Genomic DNA, 22,242 nt, shown 5'->3' with positions numbered 1-22,242 from the left:
CGCAATCCTTCAGGAGAAGTGACGGATTGTGTCATTGATGACGTCTGCCGGAAGAGGGCGGAAGAGAGTATGTTTCATCTAACTGAGCCGTAGAAGAAGAGAGAAGCCTCAATACAAGCTAACTAAATACTAAGTTTTATCTTAAAAACTCTACACGAACTGGTTTTATTTCAACACCTCACAGTGAGGTTATTTTAAAGATCTTCTCTGTATTGGCTTTTCAAAAAGAAGCTGCCGTCACACTGGTGGCTTTTTAAATTCATAAACTCGCAATGAGCTGCTCCTAAGCTAACTGTCAGTGACTAAACGAACACAAAGAGACTGCAGCTGGGTTTCAAGAGGACACATAACATTGGTGAGGCTGACATGACGGGCATGGCTTCACCAGAAAAGGCGTCAGGCCAAGTCAAGAAGAAAAGCGAGAGGAAAGGTGCCACCAAAGAGGAGTACAGACAGCTCTCCAGCATCATGGGAGTGATGAACAACCTGAGGAAACAGGTGAGTGGGAGAGAGAAAACACTAAACCACAGGTTGAGGATGTGTGACTGTGACAGGACAGGTTATCTTTTATACATGACAGCTTTGCTGTGCACCACCCTGTCTTGACAATTTGATGTGTGTGTGTGTGGGGGTGTGGATGTTTTCTTCAGGGTACCTTGTGTGATGTGACCCTGGTGGTTCAGGGGAAACACTTTGCTGCTCACAGAGTAGTGTTAGCTGCTGCTAGCCACTTCTTCAGCCTCATGTTCACCAGTAAGTGTGCACACACACAAATACATAATCATGGTAACACATAACTCTTACAAGGACAGTCTGATTTCTATTGGAATATTAAAACACCTAGTTATGCGTGGAAAATGCTTAGAAATAAAACATTTTGTTTGATATCTCTTGATAGAAAACATGATTATAAATGACTTATTAAACTTAACAAGAAAACAATTTCGTGGTTCCACATATTGTTTAATGTTTTTGTTTTTTTTTGCTTCCAGCCCGAATGATGGAGTCGATGTCTCATGAGGTAGAGCTCAGGAGTGCTGAGCCTGAGATCATTGAGCTGTTGATTGAATTTATCTACACAGCCCGGTAAGACGATAAAGTCTATTCATATGTCAAGCAAGGATAAATATGAGAATTGCAGTTAAAAGTTTATGTAAAAGACTTCTCTGATAGAGCCATGGAGGTTCTTATTGAGCCCTTTTTTTTTTTCTTATGCCAAATGCACCGTGTGTGTGTGTGTGCATGTACATGTGCCAGGATTTCAGTGAACAGCAGTAATGTCCAGTCATTGTTGGATGCAGCCAACCAGTACCAGATTGAACCCGTGAAGAAGATGTGTGTGGAGTTCCTCAAAGGACAGATTGATGCAACAAACTGTCTGGGTAAGAACGGTACAAATACACTTTATTCATTTGAAATCTTGCAAGATGTCACATGCTTTTATCCCACAATTTATTGAGCCAACAGCATATATTATCAAAACATTAAGTACATTAAGGGGTAATAAGTTCCAGCTGTGTTGGTTAAGTGGCATTTTTGGAAGCAAGAGCCTTATATGTTACAAGTTCTTTTTCCAAAATGTCATTGGTATCAGGTCTTAAAGTCATATAAAACATTATATTGCTATTCATTGTTGTGTCCTCCTGCAGGTATCTCAGCCCTGGCAGATTGTATGGACTGTCCTGAGCTCAAAGCAGCAGCAGAGGACTTTTTCCAGCTCCACTTCACTGAAGTGTACAAACTGGATGAGTTCCTGCAGCTTGACGTTTCACAACTCACACATCTGCTGCACCAGGACAAACTCACTGTCCGTGCTGAGGCCCAGGTACACTGCTTTATTGCTGCTTTATTTCACTTGTGCTATAATTTTATAATAATCTACTTATACCACCATTATATGCAGAAGTTTGATTGCATTGAAGAAAAAAGAATATCCTGTGTAACTGTTCACACATTTTGTTTTGTTGCCACATTTGTTTTTAGATTTATGATGCAGCAGTGCGCTGGCTAAAGTACGATGTCTGTAACAGACAGCAGTACATGGTGGAGGTGTTGGGGTGCGTTCGCTTTCCTTTGGTCTCCAAAACATTCCTGTCGAAGACGGTGCAGGCTGAGCCTCTCATTCAGGACAACCCACAGTGCCTGAAGATGGTCATCAGTGAGTTGGAGAGAGAGAACGAAAAACACTAAGTCTCATTTAGACATGGGCATAATAAACATGCACAATAGTGTCTGGGTACACTACCTGTCCAAAAAAAAGTCATACACTCTAATATTTTGTTGGACCACCTTTACTTTTTATTACCATACATATTCGCCGTGGCATAATTTCAATAAGCTTCTGCAATGTCACACCATTTATTTCTGCACAAAGTCTTCTTCAGCACATCCCAAAGTTTCTCAATGAGGTTGAGGTCTGGACTCTGTGGTGGCCAATCCATGTGTGAAAATGATGTGTCATGCTCCCTGAACCACACTTTCACAATTTGAACCAGATGAATTCTGACATTGTCATCTTAGAATGCTATCCCGTGTTTTTCGGGAACAGAAATTCAATTGATGGAATAACCTGTTCATTCAGTATATTCAGGTCGTTACCTGACCTCATTCCTTGCGCACATAATCTTGCTGAACCTAGACCTGAATAACTGCAGCAACCCCAGATCATAGCACTGCTCCAGGTTTGTACAGTGGGCACTAGGCATGAAGGGGTGCATCACTTCACCTGCCTCTCTTCTTACCCTGATGCACCCATCACTCTGGAACAGGATAAATCTGGACTGATCAGACCACATGACCTTCTTCCATTGGACAGTTCTGAACCCAGTTTTAGTAGTTTCATCAATCTCCTTAGGTGTTCTCTTTCCTTGATTCATGCCAATAATTTGACCCTTCTGAAACAGATTAACATCTTTTCCACCACCACAGGATGTGTCTTCAGACATGGTTGTTGAAGAAATGAGAAGCTACTCACTGCATCAGTTAGGGTTAAATAACTTGTCAGCAGAAACATAATCAACCATGCATAAATTATCCAGTGGTAGGCTCTTAACTATTTGCTTAGTTAAATCTAGGTAGTAGCTTTTTTGGACGGGCAGTGTACTTTGTGTGAAAGGACACGAAAAACCCAAACGACCTGTGTTATTGTCCCAGGTGGAATGCGCTACCATCTCCTGTCCCTGGAGGACAGAGAAGACCTGGGAGAGAGCAGCCGACCACGACGCAAGAAACATGACTACCGCATCGCTCTTTTTGGAGGCTCGCAGCCACAGTCCTGCCGCTACTTCAACCCTAAGGTACCAGACTGCACATGCAAACAGGTGTCACCCAAAGGTGTAATTGTGCCTGTCAGAAACCATAAAATGTAGTGTTATCTCTTTCTACCTTCTGACAGGTTATATTTGACTAAAACTTAAAAAAGATCTTATCAATTAGGAGGGTACAGTCATGGTTTTTTTTAGCTGTGGACAATATCTAAATTATATATATATATTTATATCAATCATTCTATTCAATTCTAAATATAAATATTTTTTTTACTACTGTGTATCTCAATGTATCTCACAATGTGGCTAATTTTCATAGTTTCTGAAAAGTTTGTAAGCACATTCTATTTTTAACCATTTCTGATTTAGGTCTTGCTCAAAGATTTTAGCATGGTTTTGTATTTTGTAATCATATTTGTTTGTCTGACTGCAGGAATCCAGCTGGACCGACATCCGCTGCCCCTTCGAGAAGCGACGCGATGCCACAGCTGTCTTCTGGGACAATGTGGTCTACATACTGGGGGGATCACAGCTCTTCCCTATAAAGCGCATGGACTGCTACAATGTCTTGAAGGACAGCTGGTACTCCAAGCTCGGCCCACCCACACCACGTGACAGTCTGGCCGCCTGTGCTGTCCAGGGCAAGATCTACACATCAGGAGGGTCTGAAGTAGGTAAGCACCAAAAGGTGGAAAGACTTATCTTGGCACCCAAATCTACTGAGTGGTTGAGGAGTGCTTTATGTGATGGTTAAATTCATTTGAAGTTTGGTGTGGTTTATTGTTCATTAACCCTGTATTATAGTGGATTCCATGTGAATTAACAGATGACATAGAGATATAGGGATACAGTTAAATCCCTTCCCTTTAGAAAAGCATAAATATACTGACAGTCCTTTATGGGAAAAATACTATGCACTTGTGCAAACATCTAACGTAACCATGTGCTGCATGTACCATACATGTGTCTACAGGTAGCTCAGCCCTAGACCTTTTTGAATGCTACGACACAAGGACGGAGTCTTGGCAAGTGAAATCTAGCATGCTGATGGCCCGGTGTAGCCATGGGTCAGTGGAGGCCAATGGGCTCATCTATGTTGTTGGAGGAACAGTGGGCAACAATGTATCTGGCAGGGTGCTCAACAACTGTGAGGTCTACGATCCTGCCACACAACAGTAAGTCTCAGAAACATCTTTGTTCAACCTAAAGGATGACATGTAATGTCACATATCAATGTGTCTATACATTCTCACAATGTTTTACCATTGGCTTGTTATAGTCTGTATGGATTTGATAATGAAATTGAATATAAATAAAAAGATGGTTGTATTACGATGCTATATATAAAAACATAATGATCTTGTTTTATTAATATCCCAAAACTAAGTGAAACACAACAAATCAAGCCTGCTTTTCTGGTGTGAAAAAAATATGCATGTGCACTATCATATTAAATTCTCTTAGCATGTACTTGTTACTGTGTTATACTAGTTTTACCTTTAACAAATCTCTTCTTTATATGTTGCTGTTGTTGTCCTCAGGTGGAGGGAGCTGTGTGGGATGAGAGAAGCCAGGAAAAATCATGGGCTGGTAGTGGTCAACAATAGGATCTATGCTGTTGGAGGGCAGGGGGCATTGGGTAATGATACAAATGCAACAACTAACACAGTGATAGATAATGGGTAAAGGTTGTAGCCTGTGGTAGAAGCAAAAATATATCAGTAGCTTCTGGAGTCAGAAGTCTCTAACTATAAGGAGGGGATGTAACAGGACTCTTTTTTTTTTTTTTTTTTTTTTTAGGTGGACTGGACTCAGTCGAGTACTATGACATTGCCAGTAACGAGTGGCGTGCCGCCTCGCCAATACCTTGGAGAGGTGTAACAGTGAAGTGTGCAGCAGTTGGTGAAGTCATCTACGTTCTGGCAGGGCTCCAAGGTGTGGGGCGGCTTGGACATGTCATGGAGTACCACACTGATACTGACAGGTTGGTGTTTTAACTAAATATTACCAAAACAAAGCAAAGAATATAATATTGATGTACTAGTAAACTACATGACCAGTATCTGTACTAGAAGATATAAAGTTATAAAGCCACAGTATAGGTAAGTGGCAGTTTAAGATATTGTTAAATTCTCTCGTGGGCACGATGTAATGTGTACAAATAAATAATACCTAATATAAATCCTAAATCTAATTGTCTAATACTAGATATACCACTACTAAAACTAGTTATTTTTTCTCGCTCTGTGCTTTTCAGGTGGGTGACCTGTAGCAAAGTGCGGGCGTTTCCTGTAACCAGCTGCCTGATCTGCGTTGTTGACACATGTGGGGTCAATGAAGATGAAGACATGGACCTAATAGACTCTCAGTCTCAGGCTCCTGCTGCTTCTTCATCTGATTCGACCTCGTCATCATCATAGGACAAGATGAACATCCAGTGTATTTTAATTTGTGCCATTTAATGACAGTTTTGACACCTGCTTCAGGAGACGGTCAGTCAGTGATGCAACTGATTAACATTAAGGTGTTTTTGTAGGAAGAGTCATTCTTATATTAATGGGAATAGTATTGTGTGTTTAAATAGGTTGTTATGGTGAATTCTCAGGACAGGCTTATATTGGAGACAGGTTTTTATTTCTAACATCCCACTTTGTCCTCTCGTTAAATTTCCACAGCATTAATTCCAATAGTACAAGAGTCAGCTCAAGCAAACACTTTTCCCAAACTATGTTGAGCTACTAAGAATGAAGCCCAACCCTTACTCCTACATGTACACATTAAAATGTATTGAGCCGTAGCCGTAGGTAGGCTTGCAATGTGGAATAACCAGTCAGGATGTTTTGTTGATGGTATGTCAACAGCAATTGCTATGGTAAAAAAAGAAAGCACAGAATTTATTTATGAAACATGATGTCTGTTAAAAAAGATTTTAATTAGAAACGTGGTCATTGTTCGCATAGTGTTGCTTGTGAATTACATTCTGTTACACAGTGTAAATCTACTGTTTTTATAGTATAATCTTGTTTGCGTGCATCCATAATGCACTATAACGGCATTGTTTTATAGACAATGAGTAAACATTTTATTCTTACCTATACGGTACTTCTTTTTTTTTTTTTTTTACAATAAATGATGAGTAAAAATCTCAAGAGCACAAAGTCTTACGTTGAATAATGGAATAAAATTTAACGGTTGGAAAAGGTGCTGTAATTCATAGTGACATTAAAATCTCAAATATCTGCTCAAATATGGCAAGAGACTGCTTTGGGAAAGTTAATCAGAGTTCAGACGGCAATAAAAAAAAAAGCAGGCAGTTATCATAAAAGAAGGTTCAATTAGTGCAATACAAATACAGAGATTGTGACACTGTGGTAAACATTACGACGTGTTATTCTTCCAAACCTTAATATAACTATTAATATACTAAATTTCCTGAGCAGGTTTAAGGAATCACTGGAATGTTCAACCTCATTTGGCGCCTAGTAAGCGTTTTATACAAATCTTCACTAATCATCATCAGAGTCTTCCTCACTCATCAGGAGAGCAAACCTGTTGTTTATGTCCTCAGTAGACCCCTGTCCCCCTCCCCTTGCTCCTCTCCCACCTCCCCTTCTTCCTCTCTTTCCCCGGCCTCTGCCTCTCCCTCTCCTTCTACTCCCTGTGGTGGAAGAAGAGGAATCAGCTTTGGCACTGCAGTTAATCACAGCGTCCAGGAGGGTGTAGTAGAGCTGCCCAGACAAGGAACCCCCAGCTAGGAGGGAATCAGCAGTGTGGCCCCCTTTTAGAGACCTGAGGAGGCCATGCACCAAGGTACCACAGAACAACCTGAGGGAGAGGGAGGCCACTAAGTTATCAAAACATATTTTCTGCATCTGCAGATATACAATGATCAGCCACAGCACTGATACCAACTGTTGATTAGACCAAACAATCAATGTAAATTTCAAATACATTTATGTCCACTCGTCTTACCATGACAGCTGGGGCTGAGGCAGCGGCAGAAGTAAAAGCTGGTTGAGGCACATTGCACTCCAGAGGCAGGCCTGCCATTGACTGAAACCATGAGCCGCCACGACATCCATGCCCCGTCTCTCCCCTGGTCTCACACGTTGTCGATCTAGCACAGCCCACACGTTGCGCTCTGCGCCCCAATTTAGCTGTGGGACTAAGGTGATACACAGCAGCAGCAGGTTTTATATTATGGACAGATGACTGTTTGCCTTGTTATTACAACTACATTTTAGTTTTTTTAACCATGTGGGAAAAAAATAACCTCCATGTTGACTGTGAGTAGCTCCAGGCTGGTTGTTCCAGGTCAGCTCTCCATAAACCATGCCCAGCAAAAGGGCCTGGAGATGGGGCTGTGGAGGTTTTGGTGTAACCTCTCGCAGCCAGAAGCCTGTGACTGCTACCGCCAACTTCAGGTGGAAAGGAACAGGAGCCAGAACAGACTCATTTGAACCTAAGACTTCTAACAGGGCACCCAGACGAACTGCTACAGGAGCCTGGATAAAATCAAAGGTCAACATTGGTAAATGCGTATAAACACATCATAACAACCCTCTTTTTTTTAAATGTATATACCTAAACAGATAAAAATAAGTACAGGTCATATGTAAGAAAGCATTTTTGGTGTCATGTTTACCTGGTCAAGTGTTTCAAGGTTTATAGGGGATCTAGGGGGATGTACCTCCACTTGATTCTTCTTCAAGTTCAGGTCCAGACGGTCATACTCTTCCACACAAGCAGGAGCACTAGCTGCACCACATGCTTGATCAATACTAAATCCTACATTTATACCCTGCTGTGTGGGTAAATTGAAAGCTCCACTGCCCTGACCACTTCCCCGTCCCCTGCGGCCTTGTCCTCTACCACCTCTCATACCCTGACTGATGTTTCCTTGAACCCTCATTTCCTGTGCTTGGACACGTCCTGGTCCCCTCAAGAGCTGCACATTTCCACCCCTACCCAGAGCCACATTATCTTGTCCCCTGTGCAGTAACATACCATATACAGCCTGACGTATACCTCTGGCGCTAGAGTGGCTGCTGGCTAGCTTGCTGTTCTCCACTTGAGGCATCAGCAGGACCCTGTGCATCACAAGAGTGTCTAAGACCAAGGGAGCCAAAAGCCCCTGTGCTGCAGCTTGTGAAAGGCACTCTGGCAGCTGCGTGAGCCCAGAGGTTCGTCCTCCTGGTGTTGCCTTACTTCCAGAGAACCAGTGAGCCAGAGAGCTTTGAGATTTTATGTTGTACTCCTGCATACCTGCCCACAGCTGTGAACTAAGCCCACCCTTCTGTCCTCTCTTACTCCTACCGTCATCCTCCCCCATTAGCCTGCTCACTTCTTCCAGGGCTTCTGCTGGACTCGAAAAAGACGACAGCCAGAAGAGGATGCCCTCGATGCGGGAGGTGGGTACTTTACCTTTACCCCTGCCACCTGTCGCGAACTCACTCACATCCAACATAGAAATTAGCGTTTCTGCATCTTTTGGAGCACCGTAGTCATTACCAGATAGGACAGCACATAAAGGTAGCAATTCCCGGTTCATGCCCCCAAACCAGCGACAAAGCCCGTTAGTGGTGTAGCATCGAGCTGAGATGTAGCGGTGAGAGGCTTTACCATTAAGGTTGGCCCACTGAAAATAACTGAAGGGCAGGTAACCACCTAAAACAAACCAAAGAGCATAAACAATGAGCAAATAACAGCAAAACCACCTAATTTAATTACAAAGATCTATTTGAATTTTTCTGTGTCACACCTGGCAGGTCAAAGATATAAAAGTCACTGTCATTGGTCAGAACTGGACAGTTCCACTGGCGAGCCAAACATGCAATCTCCCAGTCAGCCTCAGCCGGACACTGGAACAGTGGGACCCCTCTCTGGACAAGGACCTGAACGAAGACATCTCTGGTCAGGATGGGGAGAACGGAGCCATTGCGGCCATGAGAGATGTTGTCTGCCTCCTTTATCTTGGACTGCAGACGCTGCCGAAGAGTTGCGAACTTTTTGTCACTGGGGTCCATCCCTTACAAGCATAAAAAAACAAAACAAAATCAAACAACATATACAAATTAAACGCTTTTACTCTATACTCTTGATGCAGGTTCATTTGAAAGCAAAACAAATCCCTCCTAGGTTAATTAATATTTTATCCATAAGGTATCTGAAAGGGCACAATATGTTTTGGTTGCAATTCTGAAGCGCCTTTACCTCCATCCAGAACCACATATGGCTGGATGTTACAGGCTGCCAACGCAGAGAGGAACTGGGTGAGCAGGCAAGAGAAAGCATCATAGTCCCCTCCATGCTGCTGGTCCAAACTGTAGCTAAAGTAGAGGCGGAAATACAGACTGCAGCCATCAATAACCAGGCGACTGTCCCTGAACTTCACATTGTGGAGGAAGTGTCCTTTCCCCTCCACATAAGTGGTCAGACCCTGGACACCCATTGGATCCCAGGATCTTTGAAGACATACAATGAGTTGATAGGGCTTCTTCAGAGAGCTGTCTGCTACCAGTTAAACCCAAGGGTGCGTATACCTGTGTTCCTGCAGATATCCAAATGCGACGGAAAATAAAAGCCAGCTATGACAAACTCACTGCTTCTTCTGAGTCAGTCAGACACGAGTTAGTTTTCCAAACAGACGTACAGAGACTCGGAAATGTCCCAACAGAACAATTCATATGCTAAAAGCATGGATTTAACAGTTGCAAATTTCTTCAAACAAATATTTTTAAAAGCTAGTCTTAATGTGGATCATTAATATGTACATAACCTGCTATACACCAAATAAAATTCCCTTCTCTGCTGTTTACATGTGCTGAGTGCGCATTTTGCTGACTACTTCCTTGTTATGTTATGGAAGTAAAAGCCCTGGGTAGTAAAACGGAAATAAATGATGTTGTGCACAAATTAAATTTTTGCATATTTAAAAATCATGCTGGTGAATAAAAAAAAGAAAAGAAATAAATATTTTGTGAAAAATAGTCGAGACTGAAAGACGGGTCATTCTTAAAAACTACAAAACTCTTACACTGGATTGCGACTGTGTCGTCGTTTCTCGCGAGAGAAAACGAGAACGTAACCGCTAGCGAGTTCGCTAGCCAGTTTTGTTCTTCCGTTTGAAATTAATCTCGTTTTATTATGGCCACAATGTCTGGAGGTGCAAACCTCGGAATTCCCGGGACAAGCCAGAAAAAAGACAGCAGCCCCTCCGCCAGATTCTGGGAGAGTCCGGACACTTTAGCCCAGCTGGAGGTTGTGCGACAGTGGATCGGGAAGCACTACAAAAAGGTAGTTAGCTGCTAGGAAGCTAATGTTAGCTAAGAAGTTAGCCGCCCCCTGCTAGCAAGCGCAATGGTACTCCATGTAAACAAACGTCTTGTACTGGATATCATTACGTTTACACTGGCTCGCAAGATATGTTTGATGGCGTGCTGCATCTCTTTTAAAATCAAAATAAAATACACGACATGCAAATGTTGCTAAATCATAAAGGTTGACTAGACCAAACACAGCTGCTAAGTTAAGTTGATGATACTACCCTCTCACAAGCTCGATGACTAAATCAAATCTTTTCATATCCCTCTACACACGTCTGTGTCTGTTAGTATGTGTTGGTGGATGCTCCATCATGCCAGGCTCTGGCTGCAGTCACCTTGCAGCTTCTCCAGTTTCAAGAGGATGCCTTTGGCAGACAAGCTACCAATCCTGCCCTAACCAAACTGCCTGTGAGTCTTTCATTTCACACTTAAGTGTATTTTAAGTCACAGGTCTTTTAGTTGTTTGCAGAGTCCAAATTCTCCAACTGTCATGGTATATGTTGCTGTAGTATTACCATGTTTAATATCACAATGCTGTTGTATAGCCAAGAGTAATCGTTATCTTGTCTCTGCAGGCACAGTGCTTCCTGGACTTGCTACCAGGAGGAGGACTCTGCCATATCCTTGGCACTGCCTACAAATTCAAGGCTGACCAAGGATGGTGTGTAGTGAGCATTTTCCATATCACAGTGGTAGCCCTGATCCGTATTTGATTTGTATTTAATAGCTCTTTCTTTCTCTCCCTACCTTTATAGGCGAAGGTTTGACTTACAGAATCCATCAAGAACTGAGAGAAATGTGGAGATGTTTGATACTATTGAAAGAGCATTGATTCAGGTGACAAAGACACCAACACATACATAATCAAAGACCAGCCCACAAGTCACACACCACTGATATAATATGTACATGTGTTTCATGTGTCTACAGAACAATTGTATGTCGCGGCCAGTGGTATATGTGGACCCCACAGTAGATCAGGAGCTGGCTATTAGACTGACAGTTATTATCACCAAGCACCAGGTAAAGTGCTGCAGAGGACATGTAGACAGAGGGATGGACAGATTCAATAGAATTATAGTGCAATTACAATATATTAAGGCCTGTTTTGATTCAAACTAGTATAGCCCTGCAAATGTCATTCCTTTTCAGTGCTACTTGGTCATAGTTTGTCCTTTCACAGGGTAAAATCACTGACGATAGAACAATTGCTAGTCACCACATTTACCCATCACCTGCTTCTACAGAGGAAGGTTGGTTAAAGTTTGGACATGCATGTGTATTTGATATCATTTGTAATGCCTGGTACTAATTAACCTTAAACATTTTTCCTACACTAATTTTCAGATGAATGGATGCGTCCTGTTATGCGGAAAGACAAGCATGTCTTGGTACACTGGGGCATGCACCCAGACAGGTATAGATATATGAGCGCACATGCACTCACACAGGGCACATGCAATCAGAATGCTTACCCATTATGTCTCTTGTCTCACCAGTTATGACAGTTGGCTTTCCTCAAATGATGTTGAAGGAGAGGTTGAAGAGCAACCACATGCAGAGAGACCCTGGAGGGTGAGAATAGATATGCTTGCAACTCCGCATACAACACTGCACAAAAAACACCTTTAGAAATTTATGTTTTGGCACAGCTGCTGAGACAACCAGTTGGGGGTCACTTTTCCACATAAAGTCTTTCAATAACGGACTAATTTATTTGATATTTTATCATCTCTAAGACTTTATCTGTAATATAATAGGTGAAATCTGGTAATTTATCTGCCAAACACAAGCTTTTACTTTCTGCAGATGATCTGATCTGATACAGGAGCAAACCTTTCTTTATAGACTAATCTGCTATTTATTAATAATTCTCTGTGGGTGTTTGCATTCAGGTCCATGCTGGTTGGGTCCTTGACACAGATATTTTCAATGAGTGGATGAATGAGGAAGACTATTGTGTGGATGAGAGGAATGTGCCAGTCATTCACCGCCAGCGTATTCATCTCCGAGATGACCAGGTTTGTGTGACAGTCTAGCGATCTTTTGAAGGGAAACGTCTCTCTATTAGTTAAGCAATTTGTATTAAACATTTAATTCAGCTACAGAAAGTGAATGTGTTCCTCAAGAGATCCACTTCAACTCCTTCTTTTCACACTGCTCTTTTTCAGGACTCAAAATCTACTCCCTCCAAAAAGAGGAGACGCTCCCCTTCTCCTCCCTCCTCTGAAGGCAGGAAGAAAGGAAAGAAGGGGTAAAACATATTTGTTTCAAAAGCATGTTTTTGGTTTGGTTTTTCAGTGCACTTTTTCAGCACTGGTATTTGTGTTTACAGAAGAAGGCGTGGACAACAAGAGGAAGAGCCAGAAGAGGACTTGACCAAAGACATGGAGGACCCTACACCAGTTCCCAACATGGAGGAAGTCATATTACCCAAGAATGGTAAATACTCAAAGTTAGCAACCATAACTCACTAAAATGTTTTATAGGATTACATTTAGACATATAAGTGTTCTGATATGCTACTCTTCTACTGCATGCTGATTTAATTGACTGCTTTGCCTGTTTAGTGAACCTGAAGAAAGACAGTGAGAATACACCTGTCAAAGGAGGGATCATGGCTGATCTGGGTAAGCTTAAATGTGCAATGGTAAATGTTTGTAATAAGATGTTTTAATATGCCTTTGTTGTCTTGTTTGTACACATGCTGCTTGAAATTATTTCACCTTTCTCTGTTTCCTTTTCAGATGATCAAGAGGAGGATTTTCCAGGAAGGGTAAACATTTAGTTAATTACACAGTTTCTAATAGAAATGCGGGTTAGATAGTTTGGAATCAATTGGGGTTTTGTTTCAGTGATTAAAGTGTTCTCTGTGTATGTGTGTGTACAGGAAGATGAGGAGGGAAGAGGAGAAATACCACGTCTGTTAGAGGGAGAGGATAACATCACAGAACAAACACATCATATTATAATACCGAGCTACACATCTTGGTTCAATTACAACAGGTAAACAAATGCATACGGATCCATTAAACTGTACTCCTGACTCTCAACAGTACACTTCTGTACAACAGTATACTGAATATTACAGTGTAAAAGCTTTTTTTGTCCCTATATTACAGCATTCACTCGATAGAGAAACGTGCACTGCCTGAATTCTTCAATGGGAAGAACAAGTCCAAATCTCCAGAAATGTGAGTAGACAGTTAGATGTCACCATTAACTTCATAATGTTGGAGAACAGCTCACCAACAGCATCATATTCCTTGTACATTGCAGCTATCTGGCATACCGTAACTTCATGATCGACACATATCGGCTCAACCCCCAGGAGTACCTGAGCTCGACGTCCTGCAGACGCAACCTCACTGGAGATGTCTGTGCTCTCATGAGGTATAACTTGAGACTGTGGGTTTTTGCCACTAAGCCATGTCAGCTGCATCTTCTAAATTTGGAGTAGAATGTGGGTGTTCAGCTATGTGAATGTGTCAACAAATTAAATGTGTTAATACTGTGAAGGAACATGCGCTATGTGGTGTAGTTAACAGAACTGAAGTTTTACATCAGGTTTTATTTTTAGTTAGAATGTGACATATGCTGATTGCCATTTTTGTACTAACAGTTTTTAGCAGAAGCACAAATGACTAGGTATAAAGGAATATGTTTTTTTTGTCCAGGGTTCATGCATTTTTGGAGCAATGGGGTTTGATTAACTACCAAGTGGATGCAGAGAGCAGACCACTCCCAATGGGACCCCCACCCACTCCCCATTTCAATGTGCTTGTTGACACACCGTCTGGGCTGGCCCCCCTACAACACAAACCTCTGCAGGTAACATACACACACACGCACAATTTACATGCAGAGCATGCAGCCCCAGCTCTACAATAGGTAATACAAAGATTTCTAAATTTCTATTTCTGAAATGCCTCCTAATAAACACTACTGCTTGTTATAATTCTTGCAGGTGTCAGCCTCACAGCACATGCTGTATTTCCCAGAAAAGAGCAGAGAGAAACCTTCAGACTGCCAGAACTTCGGCCTGCGCACTGACATCTACACCAAGAAACACCCTAAGGTCTGACATCGCAACCACACAAATATATTGAAAATTAAATTTTTTAGTTCTCCAGTGTATAATTGCGTTTCAACACTTTAAAAAAAGGAATTTACTTTTGTATAGTTCTATCCAGTCATTGAATAGTTCTAATCTATCTTGCGTATATACTTAAGTAAAGTAAGAGTTGTATTGGTTGAAGTAAAATTGCCCAATTTGTAGTCTGAAATTTTGTTCTTACATTATTCTCATGCCTTTCTAAGACCAAAGGAGCAAGTGCAGGAAGAGAATGGACAGAACAAGAGACACTCTTGTTATTAGAGGTAAGACAGCTGTTGTAGGTTTTGGTTGTGGATAGAAAAGGTTTATTTATCAGAATATTTTCTGAAAGAACAAATGTCTCTTTTCTTCCTTCATTATCTCTCTTTCCTGTCTCTCTCTCAGGCCTTAGAGGTTTACAGAGATGACTGGAACAAAGTGTCAGAGCACGTAGGGTCCCGAACGCAGGACGACTGTATCCTGCACTTCCTTCGTCTACCAATAGAAGACCCTTACCTAGAAGACTCCTCAGCCTCCCTCGGCCCATTGGCGTACCAGCCCGTGCCTTTCAGCCAATCTGAGAACCCTGTTATGAGCACTGTGGCCTTTTTGGCATCTGTAGTGGACCCGCGAGTGGCATCAGCTGCAGCTAAGGCTGCCTTAGGTGAGAGGACGGAGAGCGTCAAAGAGTGCTGATTTGTCTGGAGTTCCTGTTATTGTATGTGTTTGTACAGTATGTGTGTGATGATTGTACATTTTTGTCTTCAGAGGAGTTTTCTCGAGTGCAAGAGGAGTCAGTAGATAAGATCTCTGAAACGACCAACCAGCCTGAAAAAATGGGTATGACTGTTATTCATATCCAGCCCCAAACACAGATAGATCTTTATATTGTCTATAAAACATCTTTAATTCTGTCTTACTCTGTCCTTCAGAATCAGTAGACGCATTGAAAATGGAGACAAATTCAACCTCCCATCAGGTAACACAACATAAAGAGCTTGGAGAGTGTTACTGTGGTTCTGCTGGTGTTGCTACATAACATAACATGAGTGTTTGTATATGTGCATCTCAGGTCCCTGTAAGGGTGGATGGGTTCAAGGTGGAACAGTGTGGGCCGAAAGTGGAGGGAGAACGAGTTAAAAGAGAAAATTCTGAAAATATGCTCGCAGAAGACAGAGATGGTTTGTTATAAAATGAGACTGTATTATAATAAAAATAATAATTATTGTTATTATTGTTGTCCATGTCAGTATATTAATGAAATTCTTTCTGTGATCCAGGAAGGGGAGATGATGACGAGAGTTTAGGGCGAAGGGAAGGAGATGGAGACGAGGGGCGGAGAACGATGGAGCAGGAGCTGGTGGAGGGCAGCGTTACCATGGCAGCAGCAGCTGCTCTGGCCTCAGCTGCCACAAAGGCCAAGGTAAATCCCACCTACCCCACTTCAAAGCAGACCAGTCATAGGAAGATGGAGTGAAGAAACGCTTGTCACTTTAAATTGTGTATTTTTGTGTGTGTGTGTGTGTGTGTTTTGTGTGTTAGTGTTGACAGGTCTCCCAGCAACCAAAACAGGCAGCATCTTGAGAACCATTTTAAAACCTGGTTCGGCACATATATTTGGCACAGGATATATGGAGTATATTTACAGTATATTTGTTGCATTAGAAACAGAATGATCAGATCTTGTTGCAACAGCCATAAAGCAACAATACTTATTTTTCTATAGATTAAACAAATGGTATATCTTAAGTGTGCCATCGAGCTGTTTATATATTAAGTGTGCCATCTAGCTGGCATATATTTTGCAATGAAATAAATCAGCTGTATATTTGTCTGATTGACATTGAGGCTTTTCCACCCACTGTCATGGCCAGCTACAGCTACTACAGCTGCCATGTAGCCCCTCACTAATGACTTTTAATTAATCACTTTAACACCTTTGAGTTTAATCTTTAGATTGTCTTCCTGTATCTGTAGCATTTGGCAGCAGTAGAAGAGAGGAAGATCAAGTCCCTGGTGGCTCTGCTGGTAGAGACCCAAATGAAGAAGCTGGAGATCAAGCTGAGACACTTTGAGGAGCTGGAGACCATCATGGATCGTGAGAAAGAGGCTGTGAGTCAACCAAAGCTGTCTGCCGAAGCCCAAACCAAAAAGAATAAAATTTTAAAACTTTAGGATAACATCTTTACTGTGTCTTTTATGATGAATTTGTCTCCAGAAGCTTAAGTAATACTGTTATAATAATCAGTGTGTGGATGTGTGCGTCCTGCAGCTGGAGCAGCAGCGGCAGCAGCTTCTGTCAGAGAGACAGACTTTCCACAGCGAGCAGCTGAAACAGGCAGAGATGAAGGTTCGCCAGCAGAGGGAGCAGCAGGGGCAGCCAGGATACACAATGCAGCATTCAGGCATGGCAACACACACACACACACACACACACACACACACACACAGACAAACAATCAAATCTCCTCTAAAAAATGAGAAATGACATAACCATAAATCAGAAATACACAAAGTGTTACTCAGTTATTTCTTTGATTAGTCATTAATTGTTCTGAAACCTTATCAATCCAAACTTAGTGATATTTACTTTCTTCCTACTTTAGGCCAATCTCTGCCCAATCGGATGATGCCCAGTGCTGGAAATCCCCAGACGATAGCTCCTCGACACCCTGGAGCTCCTAATGGCATGTGTGAGTATTGAAACCTGTTGTTATAGGTTTAAAATGATGATGTGATGACCCTAATGTCTTCCCTTATTGTCTCAGACCCATCCTCACAGCCTGATGGGATAGCACCATCCCAGCCTGGTCCTCCAACGTCCAGTCACAGCTGAACCAACCTCCAAACACGTACACCGCATCTTCTTCTTCATCCAGGATACACACAGAAAATAAAATGCGTGGAATAAATGTTCAGGAACCCGTACTTAAAATTAAACTCTGTAACTCTTCAGTAGTGACACAAGCGCATAGACACGGTTGGTATGTATTTGGTAAACTGCTCAGTCCATCTTATATCTGTGAAACATTTGTGCTCTGATGTCAGAGTTGAGAAATTAAACTCGACTCATTAAAGTTGTTTTATATGAAACTAAATGTGTTTTTGTTTATTTTTTTGCTGTCCCAATTCAGTTGGTTAATTCTTATTGTTATGTCTGTGGTGTTGTGTCTAAGAAAACATTCACGTTCATTCCTATTCAAATTTCACTAATCAGCATCTTTGCGTGTTACATTCCCACTGCCTAGCAGGTACACAGAAGTCTAGAGACGAACTTGTCCAGTCTAAAACCTTCCACTTCTTGCCCTTGATGAACTTCTTTGTTGTTTTGGCTGTGAGTTCCGGGTCATTATCTTGCTGGACGATGAGGGATCTCCCTTCCCTCTGGTTTTCATGCTGGCTAAACTTCTTAACCATAAATACAGTCTGAACAGACAAAACCCAAATCTGAAACTGAATGTAGACATTCACGGCTGTTTACTGTTTGAATAATGTAATAGGACACACCCAGGCAACAAAACACACCTGTTAGTCACATGTTCAAATACCTTTTAGCAGAAATTGGTGGTGTTCAAACAATAAAGTTAGATAAAGATTTTTTTTATCTGATCCAGACGTAAACACCTGAAAATAAAAGCTGAAACTCAAATGTGTGCAGCAAATATAAAGCAACTGGCCTCACTTTACTATTATACTTTTATACTTTTTTGAGGTACAGTATCCTGTCCTTTCATGTCCAGGTCCACAAACAGAATCTGTATGTTTGGGACTCAGGGTAACAATAAAAGACAAACCACTGGTAACTGGCAAACAGTGTGTGTGTTACGATGATTATTGGATGTTAATGACGCTGGACTAAGAACAAACACAGCTGAACACTTGCAGTTCAAGTCAATAAAAATAACAGTAGATTACAGCACTGAAATGTGTAACAACTCTAAAATCAAAGGTTAACAAACTACATCACCTCTAGCACTTTATATCTCACTCTCTGTTTAGAGCAGTGCTCAGGGAAGAGCTTCATTTAGGTTTCTGTTTCTGTTTTACAGAGGAGTGTTTGTTTTAGTAAATGAGGTAGATCTGCTTATTTCTAGTGGCTTACATCATATATATATGTTATTTTAGTAAAAGAGAGGAGAGAACCAAGAGTCCCATCTTTTTTTCCATCTAGACAAACAAATTCATGATGGCAAAGAGTCACATTCAGACTTTAAACATGTTGATACTTATATACAAACATATTATATTATATACATACTTATATCATGTTTTAGTTAAGCACCAAACGCTTATGTAAATGCGTTGGTTGTACTCAGCTACTTTATATACAAAACAGTTAATCAATACCAATTATAACAAATTGGTTTTGGACAAACCAAGAAATATTCACATAATTATTTCAGGTATGAGATATAACTGAGTTACTGTGTCCCCAAACCCACAGACACTTGGCATTAAACCTTGTGTTAAAGTACATAAGATAACATTTATTTTCTTGTAGGCACTTTCGGTTTCAGAATAAGGTGTATTGGAAGCAACAGCTCGGGGTAAACAGCTGTTCTTCAGGATGAACCTGATGTTCATCCCAAAATAACCACACACAACTGATTGGAATCAGAGCCCACTGACTACTTTCAATAATGACTTAAGATTTGCTCCAGCTTTTGTTCCATCTAGACTAACAAGTTCATGATGTGTGTACAGCCACGAATACCTTTATGAACGGTGATATTTTGACATTGGACTGATTTCCAGTTAGAGAAAGAGAGAGACACTGTGGTGGAAACAGATACAAAACAACCAATCTATACCAATTATAACATATTGGTTTTGGACAAACCAAGAAACATTTACATAGTTATTTCAGGTATCAGATATAAATGAGTTACTTGGTATTAAAGTTTGTGTTAAAGTACATCAGATAACATTTATTGTCATTGCAGGCTCTTTCGGTTTCAGAATAAGGTGTGTTGGAAGCAACAGCTGTTCTTCTTTAGCCCTAGAAACCTGATGTTCCTCCCATTCGGATTAACCTTTGGAACATAGTTTACTCAAATTATACTTCACATGAAGAGCTGAAGGTTCACAATGCGCATATTAATTTAACAAACTGCATTTAACAGTAATTGTTGTATGTCAGCCTGAGATAACTAAAGGGGAAACTATTCATTGAAAGACTAATGAAGAAACTAAAAATCTAGTAGCATAGATTTGATGAATGACAAATTTTGAGTATTGTCTGCAATATTTTGTTTATTTCATTCTTCCGGTACAGTTAATAGAAGATGAGTGAAGGCGCAGGTCTGCTTTCTTCTTTCTTCTTCTTTCTTCTTTTTGTGGTTCTCCATACCTGAAAGAAGAAAACACAATTTATACTTGGTAACTAAAGGCTCATTAATCAGACAAAGGTAATCTGCTTTTGAAATCATGAGTTTTGAATCACTTACAAATGCTGATGAGGAACACAGTTACTGTCAGTACTACCGCTAACAAAATCATGAAAGGATGTGACAAAAACCCAAGGGCAAAACAAGCGACAAGAAAATTCTCCCTAATAAAAGACAGGGGGAACAACAACAACAAAAAGTTACACAGATGAGAATGAGAATATTATAAAACATACAAATGTAGGTTATACATTTCAAATAAAATCCTATAACTTACATGTGACCTTTCAATCTAAGGAGTGGTGTTATAATGAGGCTTTTATTTTCACAGTCAACTTTTACACATAATATTGCTTAATAAACAACAATATATAACTAAGATATCATCTACCTCTGCCACTCATATGATCAGAGCAATAGTTGAAGTTAAATCACTTACGCATTCAGATCCATCCTGGAGTTACTGTTACACAGTCCTGTTCACAATGATTATCAGCCTGCAGGTCTTACCACGTCCTGTGGAAATATACTCTTAGTTGAGGATGTTCCACTATTTGAGTAGGAAATGACGCAGGGTGTAAAAGAAGTGTGGTCAGCAGCACCTACCAAACTGTGTAGAATGAAGATATAGATAGGATGTCCAAATATGGTACTGTCACCTAGAAGCCTAATGCTCACCTAGTGGCAGTAGTTCTCAGTGCAGTAGACTCACTGACTGACACTAAACTCACAAGCTGGTGTAGAAATCACAATTTCCCTAGTTCTAACTTTCCTCTTTAAATCCAAACAAAGAGCAAAAGTATCTGTAACATTCACTTCCAATATAAAAAAAACAACAACATTTTGCTCATGCTGCTCTTCATAGCTACATACTGTGGCGTTTGAGTTTGTCTGTTCGTTTTGTATATTTTATTTTTGTAAACTTTATTTTCTGTAAGTAACTAGATGAGTTCTGGTAACTCTCACACATTGGAAACAATATGATCAATCAGCATTTAGTAGATCTCACAGCAAAGGTAAAAGCAACTCAGGAACAGCCACACAGGCCTGTAGCTCAACCGTCATTTGCTTTAAGGGTGGAGTAATGTCTGAGTTTTCCTTTATTTGCACTTCATCTGATCATTGACCATAATTACTTACACCTCCATAAGAGAAAGATTCCTGCTCTTGTCAGTGTGTAATAATGCAGTCTTAAACCTGTTACCCAGCCTATTTTCCTGTCTCTTACTGTGTCCTAACTACTGACTTATCCTTTGCAGTTGTAGAGATCTACAGTACGACTATCGGTCCCTGCCAACAACCTCTGTGGTGATCGCCTTCTATAATGAAGCTTGCTCCACCTTGCTGAGGACAACCTCTGTCTCATTTTCTACGCTTGTCTCTAAAAGATTTATAAACAAAGTTATAGTAGTATTAATAAAACATGTGCAGTATGAGACAGACTCCAGAGGGCTACGCAAAGCCAACAATGACAAAGGTGAGAACAGACAAAGGGTCGCTTTGCAGGGACAGCGTTTTGATTCATGTGAAAAAAATGAAATGTAGAAATAAAAATGTTATTCTCCTAGATGTTTTTATGCTGTAAAACCTGTTTACAGGTGAAGATCCCACTTTGAGAACCACTGAAATTACAAGCTGATAAATGAAGTACAAAATATTTTTCATTCTTAAGGTAAAATGAGACCAGTTAGACCATGAAGATGAGGAAGGTTTGGTGAGAAGGAAAGGGATCGACGTTTGGGTTTGTTGAAAATGATGTTTGCAGCTTTACTGAGACTCTGCCACAGTCACCTCTTTCCAAATCACAGGCTTTATATGTATGGGTGTGGACGTACTTTTAAAAGCTGTGTCTTCTCACTGGAGTGCATCCTATAACACAAACAGAATATGCGCTGGAGGGGATTTGGACGCCCTGTCCACCCCTCACTGCTCAACGCGGGAACACAGGATGGAAAAAAACGACGTGGCCTCAGCACAACATGCACAACCACATGCGCGCACGGAGCTTGGCGTCCACTTAGGTGTGCCAGTCTGACATAGTTCTCAGTGAGATCCATCTGTTCACCCTGCAGATGGAGAAGAAAGGAGAAAACTTGTCTTTTGTCCACATGCAGCCTGAAAACTGCCTGTGAAAAGCCAGATACGGGAATGAATTCAATCACTGTAGG

The 22,242-nt window shown here is 41.0% G+C and overlaps 3 protein-coding genes and 1 long non-coding RNA gene across 4 annotated transcripts; 2 read left to right on the top strand and 2 right to left on the bottom strand.

Moving 5' to 3' along the window:
- Positions 1 to 116: 116 nt before the first annotated feature.
- On the top strand, positions 117 to 6,387 carry klhl7 (kelch-like family member 7). The gene is made up of 12 exons (XM_026347098.1): positions 117 to 498; positions 651 to 753; positions 993 to 1,086; positions 1,258 to 1,382; positions 1,650 to 1,825; positions 1,984 to 2,158; positions 3,154 to 3,296; positions 3,700 to 3,940; positions 4,240 to 4,441; positions 4,808 to 4,905; positions 5,067 to 5,250; positions 5,524 to 6,387. Exons 1-12 carry the CDS (start codon positions 367 to 369, stop codon positions 5,684 to 5,686), a joined length of 1,836 nt encoding a protein of 611 aa, XP_026202883.1. The 5' UTR covers positions 117 to 366; the 3' UTR covers positions 5,687 to 6,387.
- Positions 6,180 to 10,167, bottom strand: aste1b (asteroid homolog 1b). The gene is made up of 6 exons (XM_026347097.1): positions 9,480 to 10,167; positions 9,028 to 9,294; positions 7,912 to 8,933; positions 7,540 to 7,771; positions 7,239 to 7,431; positions 6,180 to 7,091 (listed from the first exon to the last, which is right to left on the bottom strand). The coding sequence occupies exons 1-6, from the start codon at positions 9,715 to 9,717 to the stop codon at positions 6,773 to 6,775; spliced, it is 2,271 nt and encodes a 756-aa protein (XP_026202882.1). The 5' UTR covers positions 9,718 to 10,167; the 3' UTR covers positions 6,180 to 6,772.
- Positions 10,168 to 10,333: 166 nt separating this feature from the next.
- On the top strand, positions 10,334 to 17,785 carry smarcc1b (SWI/SNF related, matrix associated, actin dependent regulator of chromatin, subfamily c, member 1b). Its single transcript, XM_026347096.1, has 28 exons — positions 10,334 to 10,562; positions 10,880 to 10,999; positions 11,167 to 11,252; positions 11,347 to 11,428; positions 11,522 to 11,614; positions 11,775 to 11,844; positions 11,939 to 12,008; positions 12,091 to 12,166; positions 12,487 to 12,612; positions 12,763 to 12,845; positions 12,927 to 13,033; positions 13,162 to 13,221; positions 13,339 to 13,367; positions 13,482 to 13,597; positions 13,714 to 13,785; positions 13,871 to 13,984; positions 14,269 to 14,422; positions 14,559 to 14,669; positions 14,912 to 14,971; positions 15,093 to 15,351; positions 15,456 to 15,527; positions 15,620 to 15,666; positions 15,760 to 15,868; positions 15,968 to 16,110; positions 16,665 to 16,799; positions 16,960 to 17,092; positions 17,294 to 17,380; positions 17,456 to 17,785. The coding sequence occupies exons 1-28, from the start codon at positions 10,413 to 10,415 to the stop codon at positions 17,521 to 17,523; spliced, it is 2,832 nt and encodes a 943-aa protein (XP_026202881.1). The 5' UTR covers positions 10,334 to 10,412; the 3' UTR covers positions 17,524 to 17,785.
- A 2,144-nt stretch (positions 17,786 to 19,929) lies between these two features.
- LOC113155395 lies at positions 19,930 to 20,582 on the bottom strand. Its single transcript, XR_003298127.1, has 3 exons — positions 20,514 to 20,582; positions 20,135 to 20,238; positions 19,930 to 20,037 (listed from the first exon to the last, which is right to left on the bottom strand). It is a non-coding gene; the product is annotated as an uncharacterized LOC113155395 (long non-coding RNA).
- Between the last annotated feature and the right edge of the window lie 1,660 nt (positions 20,583 to 22,242).

Source organism: Anabas testudineus, chromosome 11 (assembly GCF_900324465.2).
Source record: "Anabas testudineus chromosome 11, fAnaTes1.2, whole genome shotgun sequence".
NCBI lineage: Eukaryota > Metazoa > Chordata > Actinopteri > Anabantiformes > Anabantidae > Anabas > Anabas testudineus.
The sequence above is the reverse complement of the archived record's forward strand: the minus strand, read 5'-3'. Positions and strand labels throughout refer to the sequence as shown.

Coding starts and splice junctions, on each gene's coding strand:
- klhl7 (XM_026347098.1), top strand. CDS start 367: ATGACGGGCATGGCTTCACCAGAAAAGGCGTCAGGCCAAGTCAAGAAG. Junction 3,297..3,699: donor GCCGCTACTTCAACCCTAAG/GTACCAGACTGC, acceptor GTCTGACTGCAG/GAATCCAGCTGGACCGACAT. Junction 3,941..4,239: donor ATCAGGAGGGTCTGAAGTAG/GTAAGCACCAAA, acceptor ATGTGTCTACAG/GTAGCTCAGCCCTAGACCTT.
- aste1b (XM_026347097.1), bottom strand. CDS start 9,717: ATGGGTGTCCAGGGTCTGACCACTTATGTGGAGGGGAAAGGACACTTC. Junction 9,295..9,479: donor ATATGTGGTTCTGGATGGAG/GTAAAGGCGCTT, acceptor TATGCTTGTAAG/GGATGGACCCCAGTGACAAA. Junction 7,092..7,238: donor CCTCAGCCCCAGCTGTCATG/GTAAGACGAGTG, acceptor CCTCTCCCTCAG/GTTGTTCTGTGGTACCTTGG.
- smarcc1b (XM_026347096.1), top strand. CDS start 10,413: ATGGCCACAATGTCTGGAGGTGCAAACCTCGGAATTCCCGGGACAAGC. Junction 11,845..11,938: donor ACCTGCTTCTACAGAGGAAG/GTTGGTTAAAGT, acceptor ACTAATTTTCAG/ATGAATGGATGCGTCCTGTT. Junction 17,093..17,293: donor ATACACAATGCAGCATTCAG/GCATGGCAACAC, acceptor TTCCTACTTTAG/GCCAATCTCTGCCCAATCGG.